Source organism: Micromesistius poutassou, assembly GCF_964030765.1.
Source record: "Micromesistius poutassou genome assembly, chromosome: 17".
NCBI classification, from domain to species: Eukaryota; Metazoa; Chordata; class Actinopteri; order Gadiformes; family Gadidae; genus Micromesistius; species Micromesistius poutassou.
Genome location: NC_140287.1, coordinates 17,452,129 through 17,470,326, shown reverse-complemented (window position 1 = coordinate 17,470,326; position 18,198 = coordinate 17,452,129). Strand labels below are relative to the sequence as shown.

The 18,198-nt window shown below is 48.1% G+C and overlaps 1 protein-coding gene and 1 long non-coding RNA gene across 5 annotated transcripts; both read left to right on the top strand.

Moving 5' to 3' along the window:
• The first annotated feature begins 46 nt into the window (after positions 1–46).
• letm1 (leucine zipper-EF-hand containing transmembrane protein 1) lies at positions 47–13,106 on the top strand. Of its 4 annotated transcripts, none has more exons than XM_084482447.1 (15): positions 47–336; positions 2,650–2,707; positions 2,988–3,432; positions 3,865–4,008; positions 4,699–4,836; positions 5,672–5,875; positions 6,129–6,248; positions 7,125–7,256; positions 7,725–7,883; positions 8,533–8,613; positions 8,963–9,097; positions 9,557–9,765; positions 10,339–10,371; positions 11,720–11,858; positions 12,069–13,106. In XM_084482447.1, the coding sequence occupies exons 1-15, from the start codon at positions 258–260 to the stop codon at positions 12,219–12,221; spliced, it is 2,229 nt and encodes a 742-aa protein (XP_084338573.1). In that variant the 5' UTR covers positions 47–257; the 3' UTR covers positions 12,222–13,106. The 4 variants fall into 4 exon arrangements, with proteins under 4 accessions (XP_084338573.1, XP_084338572.1, XP_084338575.1 ...); XM_084482446.1 differs by having other exon boundaries at positions 11,702–11,858; XM_084482449.1 differs by lacking the exon at positions 10,339–10,371.
• A 681-nt stretch (positions 13,107–13,787) lies between these two features.
• Positions 13,788–15,759, top strand: LOC311362575. The gene is made up of 2 exons (XR_014638802.1): positions 13,788–15,139; positions 15,201–15,759. It is a non-coding gene; the product is annotated as an uncharacterized lncRNA (long non-coding RNA).
• Positions 15,760–18,198: the final 2,439 nt, after the last annotated feature.

Sequence of the window (18,198 nt, the reverse complement as noted above, 5' to 3'; positions counted from 1 at the left end):
CTGTGTGGGACGCAGGGCGTGGCCTGTCGCCGTACGTCACCAGGTGGCTGTCAGAGGGGAGGAAGCGGAGCGACTGGCCAGCCACCCGACGTAATCGACACCCCGCATCCCCACGGCTCCAGCTCGGGGTTGTTTATCCTCCTATGTAACCTTCCGTCCCACGTTTGGATCCACTAGCTCGCTAGCTCGCTAGCATCACACATCAAGCTATACCGTTATCGTGATCGATCCTCATTTGGAGATCGATCCGTCTCCGCATGGCGTTAATCCTGTTAACAAGGGGTCGTATACAGCTGGTGAAAACATCGCGGTCCCTGAAGAACGAGTTGAGGAAAGGTAAGGACGTCAAACGTCGACGTGTGTGTGTGTGAGCTTTGTGCGGCCGGTGAATGGGGAAGGATCGCGGCTCGAACCTCCAGAACAATCCTTTTTGTGTTGTGCGGATCGTGAACGTGAGCGATGACCGACGGCCTGACCCCGCTTCTGATCATACAGACAAGCTGTCAGAAGCCGAAGCTGTCGGGACAGAACAGTCATTGGTGACATACTGTTTGGCGGTGTGTGTGTGTGTGTGTGTGTGTGTGAATGAGAAACAGTTAGTACAGTAAGTAGTTGCGCTGTGGGGTCAAGCGGTTTATCGCGAGACCAGGTAGGCCCAGAGCGCGTCACGGGAAGAGGGCACCTGAGGACAGGAGGCGCTCGGCTCTCCTCGTCTCTGTTCGGCTACTCTCGCCGCCAGCCAGAAGATGCTCTGCGATTGGCCGAATCACATTCAGTCTTCTCAGTCAAGAGAAAATTATTGACAAGTTTTGACCGCTGGTTCTTTCACCATTGTGTCAGTTAATGTCACAACAAGAAGTGTGTGGTGGGGGGGGGGAGGGGCTACTGTGTTCACGTGGGTTTCCTGCGGCTGCACCAGGCTCCTCCCACACACCATAAAGACACCTGCTTGTTTACTTGAGTAGGACCCGAGGGAGGAGAGGGTCCCTGGCCTCCGCTAGTGACGGCAGAGAACTAATGTCCTCATGTGGTACATAACAGTAAACATTCTTCTGCTCTAGGAGGCCTACAGGTAGGGCTAAGGACTGCTCCTCTAGGAGGCCTACAGATAGGGCTAAGGACTGCTCCTCTAGGAGGCCTACAGATAGGGCTAAGGACTGCTCCTCTAGGAGGCCTACAGATAGGGCTTAGGGCTGCTCCTCTAGGAGGCCTACAGATAGGGCTAAGGACTGCTCCTCTAGGAGGCCTTGCTGCCTTAGTGTTCTGGTGTAGGTTGAGGACCGGGTTAAGTGGTCTGATATAGGAACCAGGACTCTGTTTTAAGTCTGATTCACTGATTGGAATAAAGGTCTTTTTTTTTTATTTCCCAATGAAAGCTACAAAATAACAATGTTTTCCAAGCTCATTTAAAGCAGACTTTACAGCGGTCTGGCTGATAGTCTGCAGCATGTCGAGTTATTGGGAAGATGTAAAGAGAAGTTGCAAAACCTTGGGCAAGCCGAACGACCTAATGAACCGACGGCCCGACATTAGGTCTGTTGGGTGAGCTTTAACCCCTGTACCGTCCAATCGGGAGTCTGCTTTAGATCAGCTGGAGCAGATTAGGGATAGCTCTGTGCTGATTCCTGGTTTCTATAGTGGAAGGACCACCATATCCGCGTTGTATACAGGGAATGGGTTGACATAGCGATTGTTAGTGCTTTGCATTTGGTTCTATGAACATCGTATGAACTGTACCGACAGCCATGTATTGTTTCACTTTCTTATGACAAATGTACTTATTGTAAGTCGCTTTGGATAAAAGCGTCTGCTAAATGCCCTAAAAATGTAAATATCTCCATGGAGATGATTATGGGTCCGTGTTGAGATTTTGTCCCCAACCAGACATTAAGCCTAGGGGGAAATGAGAAATAGCTCAAATCAATCAGAATAAGGCAACAATTATTGATTTCTTTGGGGGGGGTTAGCCCTGCTTTGTAAGGTGTTTGACTCCCAGCTGAAGGGATCTGGGTTCCAATCCAAACCGAATGTCTGCAGTCTACAGTGGACACCAGCAACATGCCCTGTACAGGCATGTTGACATATGGTCGGGGACCAAACACACTAATTAAGTTGCCTTGGATTAGTGAGCCTGTTAAATGACTCCATCGTTAATGTTATAAACAGCAGGAAGCTAACGCTAACTAGCAGGGCCTGATCTGAGCGCCACAACATCATCATTGTTTCCCCTTTTATATCTTCGACTACAACTCCGCTAAGAACAGTTATAGAACAGTTATAGAACATTTTCTGACCATACATACCAACATACTACATGGGCGGCACGTTGCTCAGGAGGTAGAGCGGGGTGTGACACAACCAGAAAGTTGCAAGTTCGATCCCCGGCTCCTCCTAGCTCAGTATAAAGGTGTCCCTGAGCAAGACCAGCATGCCTTGCAGCGCTGACAGGCCGTCGGTGTGTGTGTATGAATGAGGTCACTGGTCAGAAAAGCGCTGTATTAATGCAGTCCATTCAAAGTGTTCCATCATATCTTGAAATCAAGATATCTAACGAGGTTAGCTATCGTGTGTCTGCGCGTGCGTGTGCGTCTGGGCGTGCGTCCATTATCAGGACACAGCTGTTCATTTATTTGCCCGTGTGTGTAACAGGGAACCGACAAGATGGCGCCAGTTTCAGCAGCACAGCTCTCAGACTGCTCAGTCCAAAGTAAGCACACTTCACAACACCTCTTAACTGAAACATTAAAAACGTCTAAACTCTAAAACACTTCTCAACACTGAAACACTTTAAACAGTTAAACACTAAAACAGTTCTAAACACTTAACCCTAAACATTAAAAACTTCTAAACTCTAAAACACTTATACACTGGAACACAAACACTTACCAGAGGAGGTGCTGCGCTCCTGGTGACCAGAGAAGGCGCTGCCCTCCTGTTTGTTTCTTTCTTTCTTTCTTTCTTTCTCATTAATGCTGTCGGTCCTGCAGGCTGGAGGGGAGTCCCGTCGCCATGGTCGCCGCCCCCCTCCCCCTCTTCGCCGGTGGGGCAGACGGCCCCGCTGGCCCCTGGGCCGGCCTCGACTCGCTCCGCCTCCGCGCCGCCCTGGCCGCGCCCCCGGCCAGGTGGGGGGGCGGCGGCGGGGGCGTCCGTGGGCTGCACACCAGCCGGCGGCGTCTGGACGACTCCAAGGTGGAGAAGTCCCTGCGCTCGCTGAAGGAGCACAACAAGAAGATGGAGGACGGCGGCCCGGTGTACAGCCCCTCCATGGAGGTGGCGGGGCCCGCCCGCCGCACGATGGGCCAGTGGGTGGCGGACGAGGTCAAGCACTACTACCACGGCTTCCGCTTGCTCTGGATCGACACCACCATCGCGGGCCGCATGCTGTGGAGGGTACTCAACGGACAGACCCTGTCCCGCCGCGAGAGGCGCCAGGTGAGCCCACTTCTCCTGTCCCTGGCTCCTTCCTGTGGGCCTCCTAGAGGGAGCAGCCCCTAAGCCCTACCTATAGGCCTCCTAGAGGAGCAGCCCCTAAGTCCTACCTGTAGGCCTCCTGGAGGAGCAGCCCCTAAGCCCTACCTATAGGCCTCCTAGAGGAGCAGCTCTAAGTCCTACCTGCTGCAGTGTGGTTGAACTGTGAACTGTGACCTTAAGTTGGTGCATCTGTAGGACCTGGTTAAAGATGTTTAGATCTAATACTTGTTAGGACAAGAAAAACAATGAATTTCCTTTTTTTTTTAAATTGGGAATGTCTTTTTTAAAAGCAATGTTTTATTTACGACTATCACTATTATTCTGATGCCGATGAAGTGAAGAGCATCGAGCATTCGGCTGGAAATCCGATATTTATGTTCTGTTTTTCTCCAGTTCCTGCGGACGTGTGCAGACGTTTTCCGGCTCCTGCCCTTCCTGGTGTTCATCATCGTTCCCTTCATGGAGTTCCTGCTTCCTGTCGCGCTCAAGCTCTTCCCCAACATGCTGCCCTCCACGTTTGAAACCAAGTCCAAGAAGGTACACACACACGTGCACTCACACACACAGGTGCAGGCACATGCACACGCAAACACACACACACACACACACACTCGGCTCTGTAGAAACATGGCGCCTCCCTATGGAGGTATAAAGGCTCATTAATCGACTGTTTATCTCCTATGGAGGTATAAAGGCTCATTCTCAGAGGACGAACACACAGCCATTCTTACTTTCACTTTATTAAAAGATACGGATCGATATTAGACTCCATTTCATCCACTTCAGCTCTACTCACCGCACCTTTTAATAAATAAACATATTCATGATTCGTTGTAATAAATTGAAGTATGGCAAAGTGCAGCCAGACAGCACTGGTCAGCGATGTGAGCGTGTGCAGAGAGAAGGACGGTGCGAACAGGGTTGAAGCGGTGGTGAAGTGAGGTTATTACATTTACATTTAGCAGACGCTTTTATCCAAAGCGACTTACAATAAGTACATTTGTCAATATATGGCTGTCGGTACAGTAAGGATGTTCATAGAACCAAGTGCCAAGCACTAACAATCTCAAGGTTAACCCGTTCCCCGTGTACAACACAGGCAGCTGGGATAAGACGCTACACAACTGAGTACTGTAACTAAGTGTGACGTACAATAAGTGCGTACATTAAGTGCCAGGATGTACCTGATGCTGTCATGGTAACCGTGTGGTGGTGGTGGTGGTGCAGGAGGAGCGTCTGAAGAAGGAGCTGCGGGTGAAGCTGGAGATGGCCAAGTTCCTCCAGGACACGGTGGAGGAGATCGCCCTGAGGAACAAGGCGTCCAAGAGCAGCGTCACCAAGGAGTTCTCCACCTTCTTCCAGATGGTAGCGCGCACGCTCTTACACGCACACACACAGTGAATTACAGCTCTCCTCTCAAAGGGCCCTAGAGATGTTAGTTATTTTCAGAGTCCCGAGGGGACTCTGAAAATAACTAACATCTCTAGGGCCCTTTGAGAGGTCCCTGCAGGCATGTGACAGGTAGTGATAGATGATGATGATGATGATGTCAGTGGTGATATATGATGATGATGTAGGTGGTGATAGATGATGATGTCGGTGATGATAGGTGGCGATAGATGATGATGTCGGTGATGATAGGTGGTGATAGATGATGATGTGGGTGATGATAGATGATGATGATGTCAGCGGTGATGGATGATGATGTCAGTGATGACAGGTGGTGATGATGTTGGTTATGATGAGGTCAGCAGTGATAGATGATTAGGTCGGTGGTGATAGATGATGATGATGATATGGTGATGATAGATGATGATGATGTCAGCGGTAATAGGTGGTGATAGATGATGATAGGTGATGATGATAGGTGGTGATAGATGATGATGATATGGTGATGATAGATGATGATGATGTCAGCGGTGATAGGTGATGATAGGTGATGATAGGTGATGATGATAGGTGATGATAGATGATGATGATGTCAGCGGTGATAGGTGATGATAGATGATGATAGGTGATGATGATAGGTGGTGATAGATGATGATGATATGGTGATGATAGATGATGATGATGTCAGCGGTGATAGGTGGTGATAGATGATGATAGGTGATGATAGGTGATGATGATAGGTGATGATAGATGATGATAAGTGGTGATAGGTGATGACGTGAGTGATGATATGACGGTACCCGTCTCCCAGATCAGGGACTCCGGCGAGCGCCCCAGCAACGAGCAGATCCTGCGCTTCTCCAAGCTGTTTGAGGACGAGCTGACGCTGGACAACCTGACGCGGCCCCAGCTGGTGGCGCTGTGCCGCCTGCTGGAGCTGCAGTCCATCGGCACCAACAACTTCCTGCGCTTCCAGCTCATCATGAAGCTGCGCAACATCCGGGCCGACGACAAGGTCTGCTCCACAATAAAAGCCCCCCCCCTCCGTCTTCTGACCATGTTCACACAATAAAAGCCCCTCAGACTTCTGACCGTGTTAACACAATAAAAGCCCCTCAGTCTTCTGACCGTGTTAACACAGTAAAAGCCCCCCCCCCCCCCCGTCTTCTGACCATGTTCACACAATAAAAGCGCAGCACAGAACTTCTGATATCTTGCTTACTAATGCTTTGATGTGTGTGTGTGTGTGTGTGTGTGCATGTGTGCAGCTGATCGCGGAGGAGGGGGTGGAGAGTCTGAACGTGACGGAGGTGCAGGCGGCCTGTCGGGTCCGAGGGATGAGGTCACTGGGGGTCACGGAGGACCGCCTCCGAGAGCAGCTCAGCCAGGTAACTCTGTTATAATATGACATCATCACATTAGATATGACATCATTATATTATATATGGCATCATTACATTAGATATGACATCATTACATTAGATATGACGTCATCACATTATATATGACATCATTATATTATACATGGCATCATTACATTATGATGCCATGAAACACGTTGTCAATTAGATCATTTTCAATCAGTGGATTCATTGTTTTGTGTTATATTTTGTGTCGAATGGTTGATATCTTTAGCGGGTAGCCTGAATGAGCCTTCAGCCGCTCCTTAAGACCCTGTGGGTTTAATGAGCGATAACCACCACGTCCATTATCCCTCATCCACGCCAATATCCTTCTGTTACAACCTGTATCACTGTCCAACCTCAAGCTACCCAGCTGGGACCGCTGACCCAACCTCTACCAGTCCACCCAGTAGTGCTGACTGAACCTCTACCAGTCCACCCAGTAGTTCTGACTGAACCTCAACCAGTCCACCCAGTAGTGCTGACTGAACCTCAACCAGTCCACCCAGTAGTGCTGACTGAACCTCAACCAGTCCACCCAGTAGAGCTGACTGAACCTCAACCAGTCCACCCAGTAGTGCTGACTGAACCTCAACCAGTCAACCCAGTAGAGCTGACTGAACCTCAACCAGTCCACCCAGTAGAGCTGACTGAACCTCAACCAGTCCACCCAGTAGAGCTGACCCAACCTCAACCAGTCCACCCAGTAGTGCTGACTGAACCTCAACCAGTCCACCCAGTAGTGCTGACTGAACCAGCCCATCATATCCTATATAATGTATACGATATAATAGTAGATCCTATATCATGTATATATCATATATACAATGCACATCATATCCTAATATAATCTGTTCCCAGTGGCTGGAGCTCCACCTGAAGCAGCAGATCCCCACCTCCCTGCTGCTGCTGTCCAGAGCCATGTTCCTCCCGGACACACTGTCCCCCGCCGACCAGCTCAAGACCACCCTGCAGACCCTGCCCGAGATGGTGGTACGTTACCGTGGCAGCACACCGGAGCAATAGTGCGTTAGAAATAGACAGACAGACAGACCGACAGAGACGCACACGCACACACACACAGAAAGAGAGAGACACACACACACACACAGAAAGAGAGACACACACACACACACTGAGAAAGAGAGACACGCACTCAGAAGGAGAAATTCACAAAGACACACACATAAAAAGAGACAGACAGACGCATACAGAGAGAGACACAGACAGACAGACAGAGAGAGACACAGACAGACAGACAGAAAGGGAGAGACACACAGAGACACAGAGAGAGAGACACACAGACACATACACAGAGAGAGACACAGACAGACAGACAGAAAGGGAGAGACACACAGAGACACAGAGAGAGAGACACACAGACACATACACAGAGAGAGAGACAGACAGAGAGACACACACAGAGAGACGTGCGCTGACCTGCTGGAGGCCTCTGTCCAGACCAGGGAGGCCGAGCTGATGGCGGCCGAGATGGAGCTCTCCAAGGTGGACCACAAGAGCAAGGTGGAGAGCACCCTGCAGGAGGAGGCGGTCATCCGCCAGGACAACCGGGAGCGGGAGATGGAGCGGCAGGCCGACGCCGCCCAGAGGACCGCCCGGGTACTGCACCGCCCCCCCATGCCCCCTCCCTCCCTCCCTCCCTCCCTGGGTTTCTATCTTAGACTCTGATAAGGACGTGTTGGTTTACACCGTGACTGTTATGAAGCCTGTATTTCACACTGTGGAACACACAGTGTTTGAGCTGTGCACAACCAGCAGCAGGGCTGCCTTGCACTCTATCTACTATCTCCGCAACTCATTCATTATTAAAGTCATTAAAGTCTTTTTTAATGAAATGCAAGTGTCTAATGGGAGCCGTCAAAATAAACCCTTAGACAGATGAACCAGCCAGTGGGATTCTAACCAAACGAAGAACAAATGTATTCGCTTTGTAAAAACGAGAAGTAAATCCATTGACTTTGAATTGAATGGTGGCAGGTCTTTCTGCGTTTGGCCTCTAGGCCACCTAGAGGCCGTTAGAAGAACTACACGCTAGTGTCTAGGGAGCTACCTAGAAGCTAGAGGAGCTACATGCTAGTCTCTGGCGAGCCACCTTGAGGCTGTTTAGAGGAGCTACATGCTAGTCTCTGGTGAGCCACCTTGAGGCTGTTTAGAGGAGCTACATGCTAGGGCATTGTATTGAGTGGCAGTTAGTGAATGAACCAGATGTTTGAGTGTGAGTATTGTGTCGTTGTGGTTCGCTCTACAGGAAGAAGAACTGCTGCTGAGTGACCCCTCACCCTCCCACGACGTGCTCCGTGACTCCGCCCCCAACCTGGAGGGCATCAAGGTAATGTTAACAACACCCGGTCCACTATAGATGTACGCACTATAGATCTACACTATAGGTATACACACTAGATATAACTAGGACCAGGAGGGGGGAGGAGCAGGAGGTGATAGGAGGAGAAGGAGGTGATAGGAGGAGGAGCAGGTGGTGATACGAGGAGCAGGAGGGGGGAGGACTAGGAGGACCAGGAGGGGTGAGGACCAGTAGGGGTGAGGACCAGGAGGGGGAAGGACCAGGAGGTGATAGGAGGAGAAGGAGGTGATAGGAGGAGCAGAGGAGGTGATAGGGGGACCAGGAGGTCGTAGGGGGAGCAGGAGGTGTTGGTATTTGAGCTGTGCTCCTGTTGCAGGGGGAGGAGATCACCAAGGAGGAGATTGACATGCTGAGTGACGCCTGCTCCAAACTGAAGGAGCAGAAGAGACTCCTCACCCTGGAGAAGGAGGAGCTGGAGGAGCTGAAGGACGACGTCCAGGAGTACAATGAGGTACACACACTACTACACACTACCAGCCGATACTAGACACTACTACACACTACCAGACTACCAGAGGGGGGGGCATTAGCTCAGGAGGTAGAGCGGGTCGGCTGGTAACCAGCAAGGGTTGCTGGTTCGATCCCCGGCTCCTCCTAGCTGAGTGTGGAGGTGTCCCTGAGCGAGACGCCCTCACCCTGACTGCTCCTGACCAGCTGGCTGTCGCCCTGCGTGGTCGACTCCGCCGTCGGTGTGTGAATGGGTGCATGAATGGGTGAATGTCAGTCAACGCTGTGAAAGCGCTTTGGATAAAAGCGCTATATACATGTGGACCATTTATCTAGATGATACTAGACACTGCTCGACACTTTAGACATTAGTTATTTATAAAATCATCTTGGAGGTGTAACAGAGGAGGTGTAACAGAGGAGGTGTAACAGAGGAGGTGTAACAGAGGATGTGTGTAACCAGGACCTGGAGGAGATGAAGAAGGAGCTGTCCAAGACGGGCCAGGAGGAGGTGGTGGAGGAGTCCAAGGCCAGCAAGCGTCTGGCCAAGCGCGTCGACCGCATGATCCTCCGCGTGGGCAAGATAATCGGGGAGCTGGAGAAGGACAAGGAGGTGCTGGAGAAGGACAAGGAGGTGCTGGACGGACAGCAGGGCAGCAGCCCGCCTTTGGGGTAAGGGTCAGGGTCAGGGTCAGGGTCAAAGGTCATCACGGAACACGGGACCGATGACACCCACAGTGTGTTGTAGTAGTTGTAGTTAGTTATAGCACTGTATCAGGGATAGTTAGTTGTTAGTTATAGGGCTGTGTTTGGGTTAGTTAGTGGTTAGTAATAGAAATGTATGTTGGTAATTTAATTGTTAGTTATAACGCTGTATTTGGGTTAGTTAGTGGTTAGCACTCTACGGTGGTTAGATATTGTGCTGTATGGGGGTTCGTTAGTGGTAAGTTAGCGGTTAGTTATAGCGCTGTATGGTGGTTAGTTAGTGGCTGGTTCTAGCACTGTACCACCGTACAGTGCTAGAACCAGCTAGTGGTTAGTTAGTGGTAAATGAAAGAGCTGTATGGGGGTTAGTTAGTGGCTAGTTCTAACGCTGTAAGGGGGTTAGTAAGTGGCGCGTTATAGCACTGTATCAGGGTTAGTTAATGGTTAGTTATAGAGCTGTCTGGGGGTTGGTTAATAAGCAGAGGCTGGACAGAGGTGTGATGTATTCGGGTCAGATCCTAACCAGCTGACCTGTTGCAGATTATACCTTGATAGATGTACTGGCAGAAGGAGGTAAGCTACCGAAGCTCATGGGTGTTCATCTACCAATCCAGCTTTGCTCTACTACTCTGCATTACTTTAACCGATTGTAATAATAATCCTTCATGAAATGAATGATGATGTCTGGTCAGCTTTTTAATTCATTTAATAGTTTTCTGCAAAATATTGATTAACAAACCATTTAGATAAATAACTGTTTTCAAATGAGCAATTTACTAAATGTTGATTGAAAAGTAATCAATGGAATGGCTTCTAAGTATATATACAGTATTGTACAGTATTACATGACTGTATATACAGTATTGTAATATTGTATATACTGGATATACTATACTTACTGGCCGCAGCGAAAGAATTGTGATTGCGGGAGCTACAGCGGGCTGGATTGTTCATAGCAGGTCTAATACAATTTTACGCAACAAACAATAACAAATAATACCACTAGATCTAATAATACAATGATCCCACCCTCATTACAACCAGCGCTAATAGTAGACATAACTGAAATTATTTTACGTTATTAAATGTTCTGCGGTTTACAAGAATGCAAGCATAAAGCAATTAGGACTATTCGCCTGTTGTGGTTTTGCAGTGAAAGCGGTCAATCAGTGCGTTGACGCCCAATGCTTTGGTCCTCATGGGGCTGGTCAGAGCCCACCCAGAGGGCAGATAGGTCTTTATTTATTAGTGAGTTGACCTAGTTAGTAATGGTTGTACATACACCTAGTGAGTTGACCTAGTGAGTTGACCTAGTTAGTAATGGTTGTTGACCTAGTGAGTTGACCTAGTTAGTAATGGTTGTACATACACCTAGTGAGTTGACCTAGTGAGTTGACCTAGTTAGTAATGGTTGTTGACCTAGTGAGTTGACCTAGTTAGTAATGGTTGTACATACACCTAGTGAGTTGACCTAGTGAGTTGACCTAGTTAGTAATGGTTGTTGACCTAGTGAGTTGACCTAGTTAGTAATGGTTGTACACCTAGTGAGTTGACCTAGTGAGTTGACCTAGTTAGTAATGGTTGTTGACCTAGTGAGTTGACCTAGTTAGTAATGGTTGTACATACACCTAGTGAGTTGACCTAGTGAGTTGACCTAGTTAGTAATGGTTGTTGACCTAGTGAGTTGACCTAGTTAGTAATGGTTGTACACCTAGTGAGTTGACCTAGTTAGTAATGGTTGTTGACCTAGTGAGTTGACCTAGTTAGTAATGGTTGTACACCTAGTGAGTTGACCTAGTGAGTTGACCTAGTTAGTAATGGTTGTTGACCTAGTGAGTTGACCTAGTGAGTTGACCTAGTGAGTTGACCTAGTGAGTTGACCTAGTGAGTAATGGTTGTACAGTCTCTTCCACACCTTCAGGGAGAACCTGGTGAGCATCGATGAGCTCATCGCCGTGATGAAGCAGATCCAGAACATTCCGGAACACAAACTCCAGAGCATCGCCGCCGCCCTCGACGACAACAAGGACGGCAAGATAGACATCGATGACGTCATCAAGGTACGCTCCCGAGTCCGTCTGTCTGTCTGAACGACACCATCTAGTCCTTAAGACACACAGTACTCCTACTATAGTAGCAGTACTGTAGCTTAAGTGTAAGTGTTGGTCGTTTAAGTACACCTCACTACGTGTAGGTATCTTAAGTACAGCCCCTCGGTAAGTGTGTGTGGGGGGCGGTCTCGGCTACAGCAGTCTGTCCAATCCCTACAGGTGGTGGAGTTGATTGACAAGGAGGACATCGACATCTCCACCAATCAGGTGGCAGACATCATGGTGATGCTGCAGAAGGAGGAGAAGCTGATGGAGAAGGAGAAGGCCAAGGAGAAGGCAGAGAAGGAGCAGGCTGCTCAGATCAACGGCTAATTACCCCCCCCTAGAGGCGGGGCCTGGCGGAGGGGCGGGGCCTGGTGGAGGGGCGGGGCCTGGCGGAGGGGCGGGACCTGGTGTTACCTGGTCTCAGTGGGGGGGAGGGACGAGACCTCCAGCCAGGGCAGAAGAGAATCTCTGCTCTGCCCTTAAAGACTTTCCAAGTTAGACGCACAAACGTTCAAGGTTAAACTTAATTTGTCACTTGGTTGAATCCCCTTCCACTGAGAGTTAAAAAATACTTGATATGTTGATATATTACTATTATGATCATCCTCATTAGTGAATGAGAGGTTTAACAATTATTATTCTTTATAATAAGATGAAGAGCACAAAGGCAGCTTCACCATGATTCATGTTATCATACGTGCTTAAAGCATGACATGATTCATGTTATCATCCATAGCATGATTCATGTTGTCACATGTGTTGAATATATGATAACATGATTCATGTTGTCACATGTGTTGGTCATATGATAACATGATTCATGTTTTCACATGTTTTTTTTATATATATATGTATATATATATACATATATATATATAGTCCCAGCATGAAGTCTGCTGCTCTCCATTGAGGTCATGTGATCAACAGAAACAGGCGTCTAGTTGACCTTCCATTCCACAGCTAGCTTAGCTTCCTAGTACTGCAGTGACCTGCAGGGTTAGTGTCAGGTTAGCTGGTTACCTGACGGTAACCTGCAGGGTTAGCGTCAGGTTAGCAGGTTACCTGACTGTAGGACGTCTGAATGTAACCCCGCCATTCACCAGAGGAGGGCAACCAAAGAATCTGACAGAGGTTTCGTTTCAGGGGAGGGAAGGTGAATGAGGGTTAGTTAGGGTCAGGTTAGATAGGGTTAGTTAGGGTCAGGTTAGTTAGGGTCAGGTTAGATAGGGTTAGTTAGGGTCAGGTTAGATAGGGTTAGTTAGGGTCAGGTTAGTGTCAGTGAAGGCTAGGGTTATTTAGTGTTAGGTTAATGAGGGTTAGGATTAGTGAGGGTTAGTTAGGGCTAGTGAGGTTTAGGGTTAGTTAGGGTTAGGGCTAGTGAGGGTTAGGGTTAGTGAGGGCTAGTCATGGTCAGGGTTAGTGAGGGCTTCCCAGAGCCACCAAAACAAAAGCCTGTTATGGAGTAGTCCACATTTCACCTGGATTGGCTCGAGACGGGGTCAGGGCTGGGGCCCGGGGTCGGGGCTGGGGCCCGCGTTGTGTGCCGAGTGCCAGGCAGATGCTGGGACGTGATGTCTGTTCTATTTGAAGAGAACTGGTTTATTTAGCATTATGTTAATGGCTTGATGGATACCATGGCAACTGTGTGGCCAGTTCTGAATAATTATATTGTTGTGATATTAATAGACCGTGTCTAGTGTGTGTGTTCCCTAATTCTTATCATGAGGAATTCAGTTTGGATGGAGGAGGATGGGAGATGAGATGGAGTGGGCCTTCACCACGCCTCCCCACTGGAGTCAGGCATGCCCTGATTATTATTATGGGCTGTTCCTCTGCTGGGAGGCGCTGTCCTGGTTCGGCTGGGTTCACGCTTTGTGACCCCCCCCCCCCCCCCCCCCCCTGGCTGACCTCTGCGTGACCCGAGCACGACAGTGTGGCAGTGAAGCAGGCAGTGAAGCCGGCAGAGCAGGAGGTGTCGTCGGGCTCCTGGTGATGCGATGGTGGAGGGTGGAGAAGCTCCGCTCGGTGACAACTACCAGTCTCACTGCTATGCCCATACATGGGCGGGTGAGTGAGCTACCCTGCAGGGTTGTGTTTAGGTTAGCGGCAGAAAATGGCACACTGGTCCGCGCATGAATCATCGGCTGCCGTAAACATGTCGCCGCACTTGAGATTAGCGACAGGACAGCCCTCCACCGCAGCTCCTGCTGCTATACTCCGGTTTCCATCACGCTGTGGTTTTGTTAGAGTACCTACGTTAGCATAATGCTAGCGTTAGCATGTTAGCGTTATGCTAGGTTAGAATAACTTCTACTGCTGCCAGGCACGATCAAGTGGTAGTGGTAAAGGAGTCGGGGAACACACAGGACACACATGATTGAACTTATCTGTAAAGCTTCTAAAAATAATGCACGTGGATACCAGACTGGATATCCTAGGAACACACAGTCCATGGAGCTAACGTAGCCTTGACTGAGTTTGTAGTGACATCGACTGAATGAATCCATCTTCTAGACCCTTTTTTACCAAGTACATCGGACTCTGTGTACAGGATGGATATGTTTAATACTTGAAAAGACACAAGTGCTACCTATCATCACTTCCGGGCCTATGTCATGTGATCAAGAGTTCAGAAAAGGCCTCAGAGCTCTGTGGTAACGGCGTCTGAGTTACGATCTGGTTCGCACCTCTGGCTACAGAACAGCAGCTTGGCCGATGGGTTGGGGAGGCCGAGCAGAGACTGGGACTGGGCTCAGGACCAGAGTGTGTAGACGTTGGCAGGTCAGGGTTTGTCGAGGTCCGTTGATCCTTCTCACCAACGTCCACTGGCATGTGGTTCTGTTCCGTCCCCAGAGTGTGTATACCGAGCAATAAGTCCCGATGCGTTATTATATGAACTTGGGTTTGTGGTGGCAGGGTCCCTATTTATAATAAATTGATATTATATTTTACAGCAGCGATAAGGCTGTACAGTTGCTGTTTTTTTATTTTCTATGTGTATTGCACAGTTCTTTGATTCAATAGGAAATGTTGATGTAATGATCAGATGGCTAGGAGGAGGAGTACGCTGGAACCTATTTTGTATTTTATTTTATTCAGCACTGATCGACTCAGGACCAGAATGAGAAGCACATACTGTTCAAGGTCTGAGAGAACGTTCTCACGGTCTGAGAGCGGTTCTCCGGGTCTGAGAGCGGTTCTCCGGGTCTGAGAACAGTTCTCACGGTCTGAGAGCGGTTCTCACGGTCTGAGAGCGGTTCTCCGGGTCGGAGAACGGTTCTCCAGGTCTTGAGAGCGGTTCTCCAGGTCTGAGAACGGTTCTCCAGGTCTTGAGAGCGGTTCTCGCGGTATGGCAGCCCATTGTTTCCTGGCCTGTAATTGACTTGAATCTGGAACATTTTGAGTTTGGATTTCAGACGTTTATGATAGTTGATACTTGATTTAAGAATGAGCCGTTGGAAGGCAAGGTGAAGATGCAGACGAGAAGACCAAACAGACAAACAGATAGATTCAGACCTGAATCCTGCCCCGTGTGAGTGGCTGTTGCTGCCTGTGCTGGTGTCAGTCTTCATGGGGGACGCCGCGGCTTCTACACCTTGGGACCATGCCTCATGTATTTATTTTGTTGGAATCAGTCACTAAACCTGGGATTTTGCAGCATTTTCTCAACAAGGAATCATTATCATTTGCATTACATCTAGGCCCTTAGAGGACTTGGAACCTTGAAAAGTGTTCTCCTAAATTATAACAAATCTTTATTGATAGAATATATATATAATAATAATAATAATAATAATCTGGTTATAATTGTAATTGAAGCTTACCAAAATGGCTCAAACGTGTTAATAAATATGTATGATCCTTGCTTTGTCGCTCATTGTGTTCTTTTATCATCATCTCCTTCACCTACACGTCGGTTTCCCCCCGAGCCGTAGCAGTAGCGCTCAGGGTAGCCCTGAGCTCGAGTCCCCCAGTAGGTCTGTCTACGGCTTTAGTAATGAACCACTCCTACTATGGCCCCCTGAAATTGCTTTAATATAAACTATTTGTAACATGTAACTGTTGTTTAGGTCAAGCATTCTGATCATTCAAACTTTAAGGATCTTCTCCAGGAATATTCACTTAAATTAGATTATATTAAATTCTTTGAGTTCATTTTGATTCAATTGGATGTATCCTGTAATTATCTGTCAAGTGACCTTGGGGTTATTATTAGAAAACATGCAATTCCCTGATAACATTAGCATTATGAACATCAATGATAACATGAACAACACCCTTTTGTGTTTATTACTTCAAACATAGAAAGCTGTTTGAAGTAGAAGACAGAAGCAGGCTCTTCCATGGTGGAAAGTTGGAGGAATACTAGAGTGTATCACACAGAGGTCTCTAGGGGGTTTTGGTTGAAGTTGTAAATATTTTACTTGTATCTCTACATGAAAACATCACCATCAAACACCAGCGAAGAGAAGTTTGGGGTTGAATTTATTGCTCTAGAGATTGAGACAACAGTCGGGTTTAAATACAGCCGTTTATTCCACTAACTAACTAACTAACTAACCACTAACTAACCAGCTGAGGCCAGGAAGCCTAATGTAAATAAGGTGTGTTTCATGGGTGTCCACTAGATGGCGCTGTGGATCCAGTGGAACCAGATCCGTGATTCCAAAGCAGCAGCACATCAGGGTGTTTATTTTATCACAGCTGGAGAGCAAGACGGGCGGGTCCGACCGCATAGAAACAAAAACCATTGAACTTCTGCATATATACTTAGTTTTAATTTCACTTCATGTACTAGTACTAATTGTCGACTTTTAATAATATTCGTTTAACATCCTGTGATATACTAGTAATAAAAGTACTCCACTTAACGATAACAATAATGTACTTTTCAACATGACTTTATATACTTGTACTAATAGTACTCCACCTATAATAATATACTTTTAGTGTTACTTTATTTACTAGTTCTTACTTAGTTCTAGGACTTAGTTCTAGTTTGTTTTATTTCTAGTTCTAGTACTTACTTCTAGTTGTAGTACTTAGGTCTAGTCGCAGTACTTAGGTCTAGTACTAGTTCTAGTACTTAGTTCTAGTTGTAGTCCACCTGACGGAGGCGAACCTGACGTAGGAGGACGGGCGTCTCCATCCACCACTGACCAGGGTTGTTTGTTTCGTGTGTCTGTGAAAGAAGGCTTCACTGAGGTCCTCTGTTCATAGGAATGAAGCGTCAGTCTCTCCACCCTCACAGTAAACATGAAGGGTGGAGACGTGGTGTGAGAGACAGAGGGTGGAGGCGTGGTAACGAGTGTATGGGGTCACAGAGGGTGGGGTTATCAGTATTGATTGATTTTTTTAATCAGTTACTCATTAAACAGAAAGCTTTATCTTCTTCTCCTCAAAGGGTTGGGCGGCTGGTTTCACAGGAAACACAACAGAGAGAGAGAGAAAGAGAGAGAGAGGGGGGGGGGGGGGGGAGAGAGAGAGAGTGAGAGCAAGAGAGAGGGGAAAGAGAGAGAGCAAGAGATAGAGGGGGAGAGAGAAAGAGTGAGAGCAAGAGAGGGGGAGAGGGAGAGAGGGGGAGAGGGAGAGAGAGCAAGAGAGAGGGGGAGAGGGAGAGAGGGGGAGAGGGAGAGAGAGCAAGAGAGAGGGGGAGAGGGAGAGAGGGGAGAGGGAGAGAGAGCAAGAGAGAGGGGGAGAGGGAGAGAAAGAGAGAGGAAGAAAGGGAGAGAGAGAGCAAGAGAGGGGGAGAGAGAGAGCAAGAGAGGGGGAGAGAGAGTAAGAGCAAGATAGAGGAGAGAGGGAGAGAGAGCAAGAGAGAGGGGGAGAGGGAGAGAGAGAAAGAGAGGAAGAAAGGGAGGGAGAGCAGGAGAGAGGGAGAAAGAGAGAGAGGAAGAAAGGGAGGGAGAGAGAGAGAAAGAGAGAGAGAGAGCAGGAGAAAGAGAAAGAGAGAGGAAGAAAGGGAGGGAGAGAGAGGGAGAGAGAGAGAGAGAGAGAGAGAGCGAGAGGGAGGTGAATGCACTAGTGTGGGTGTAAACACCCTTTTGGGCGTCTCTGTGGTTCTGTGGTTCTGTGTTTTCTATAACAGTGAGAGAACTTTGACCTCTGCTTTGTAACAAATAATGTTGTTGATATCATATCTATTCAGCACCAGCCATAGACGTGACTCACTTCAGTTTAAGTTTAGTGTGTCGCGTTTCTATAACGCTATACTATCGTGCTATGAGCCTATGCTGTGACACTATACTATAAAGCTGTAATGCCATGATGCTATGCTATCCTATGCTAGCCACCAGGCTACGCT

Coding starts and splice junctions, on each gene's coding strand:
- letm1 (XM_084482446.1), top strand. CDS start 258: ATGGCGTTAATCCTGTTAACAAGGGGTCGTATACAGCTGGTGAAAACA. Junction 2,708..2,987: donor CTCAGACTGCTCAGTCCAAA/GTAAGCACACTT, acceptor TCGGTCCTGCAG/GCTGGAGGGGAGTCCCGTCG. Junction 6,249..7,124: donor TCCGAGAGCAGCTCAGCCAG/GTAACTCTGTTA, acceptor ATCTGTTCCCAG/TGGCTGGAGCTCCACCTGAA.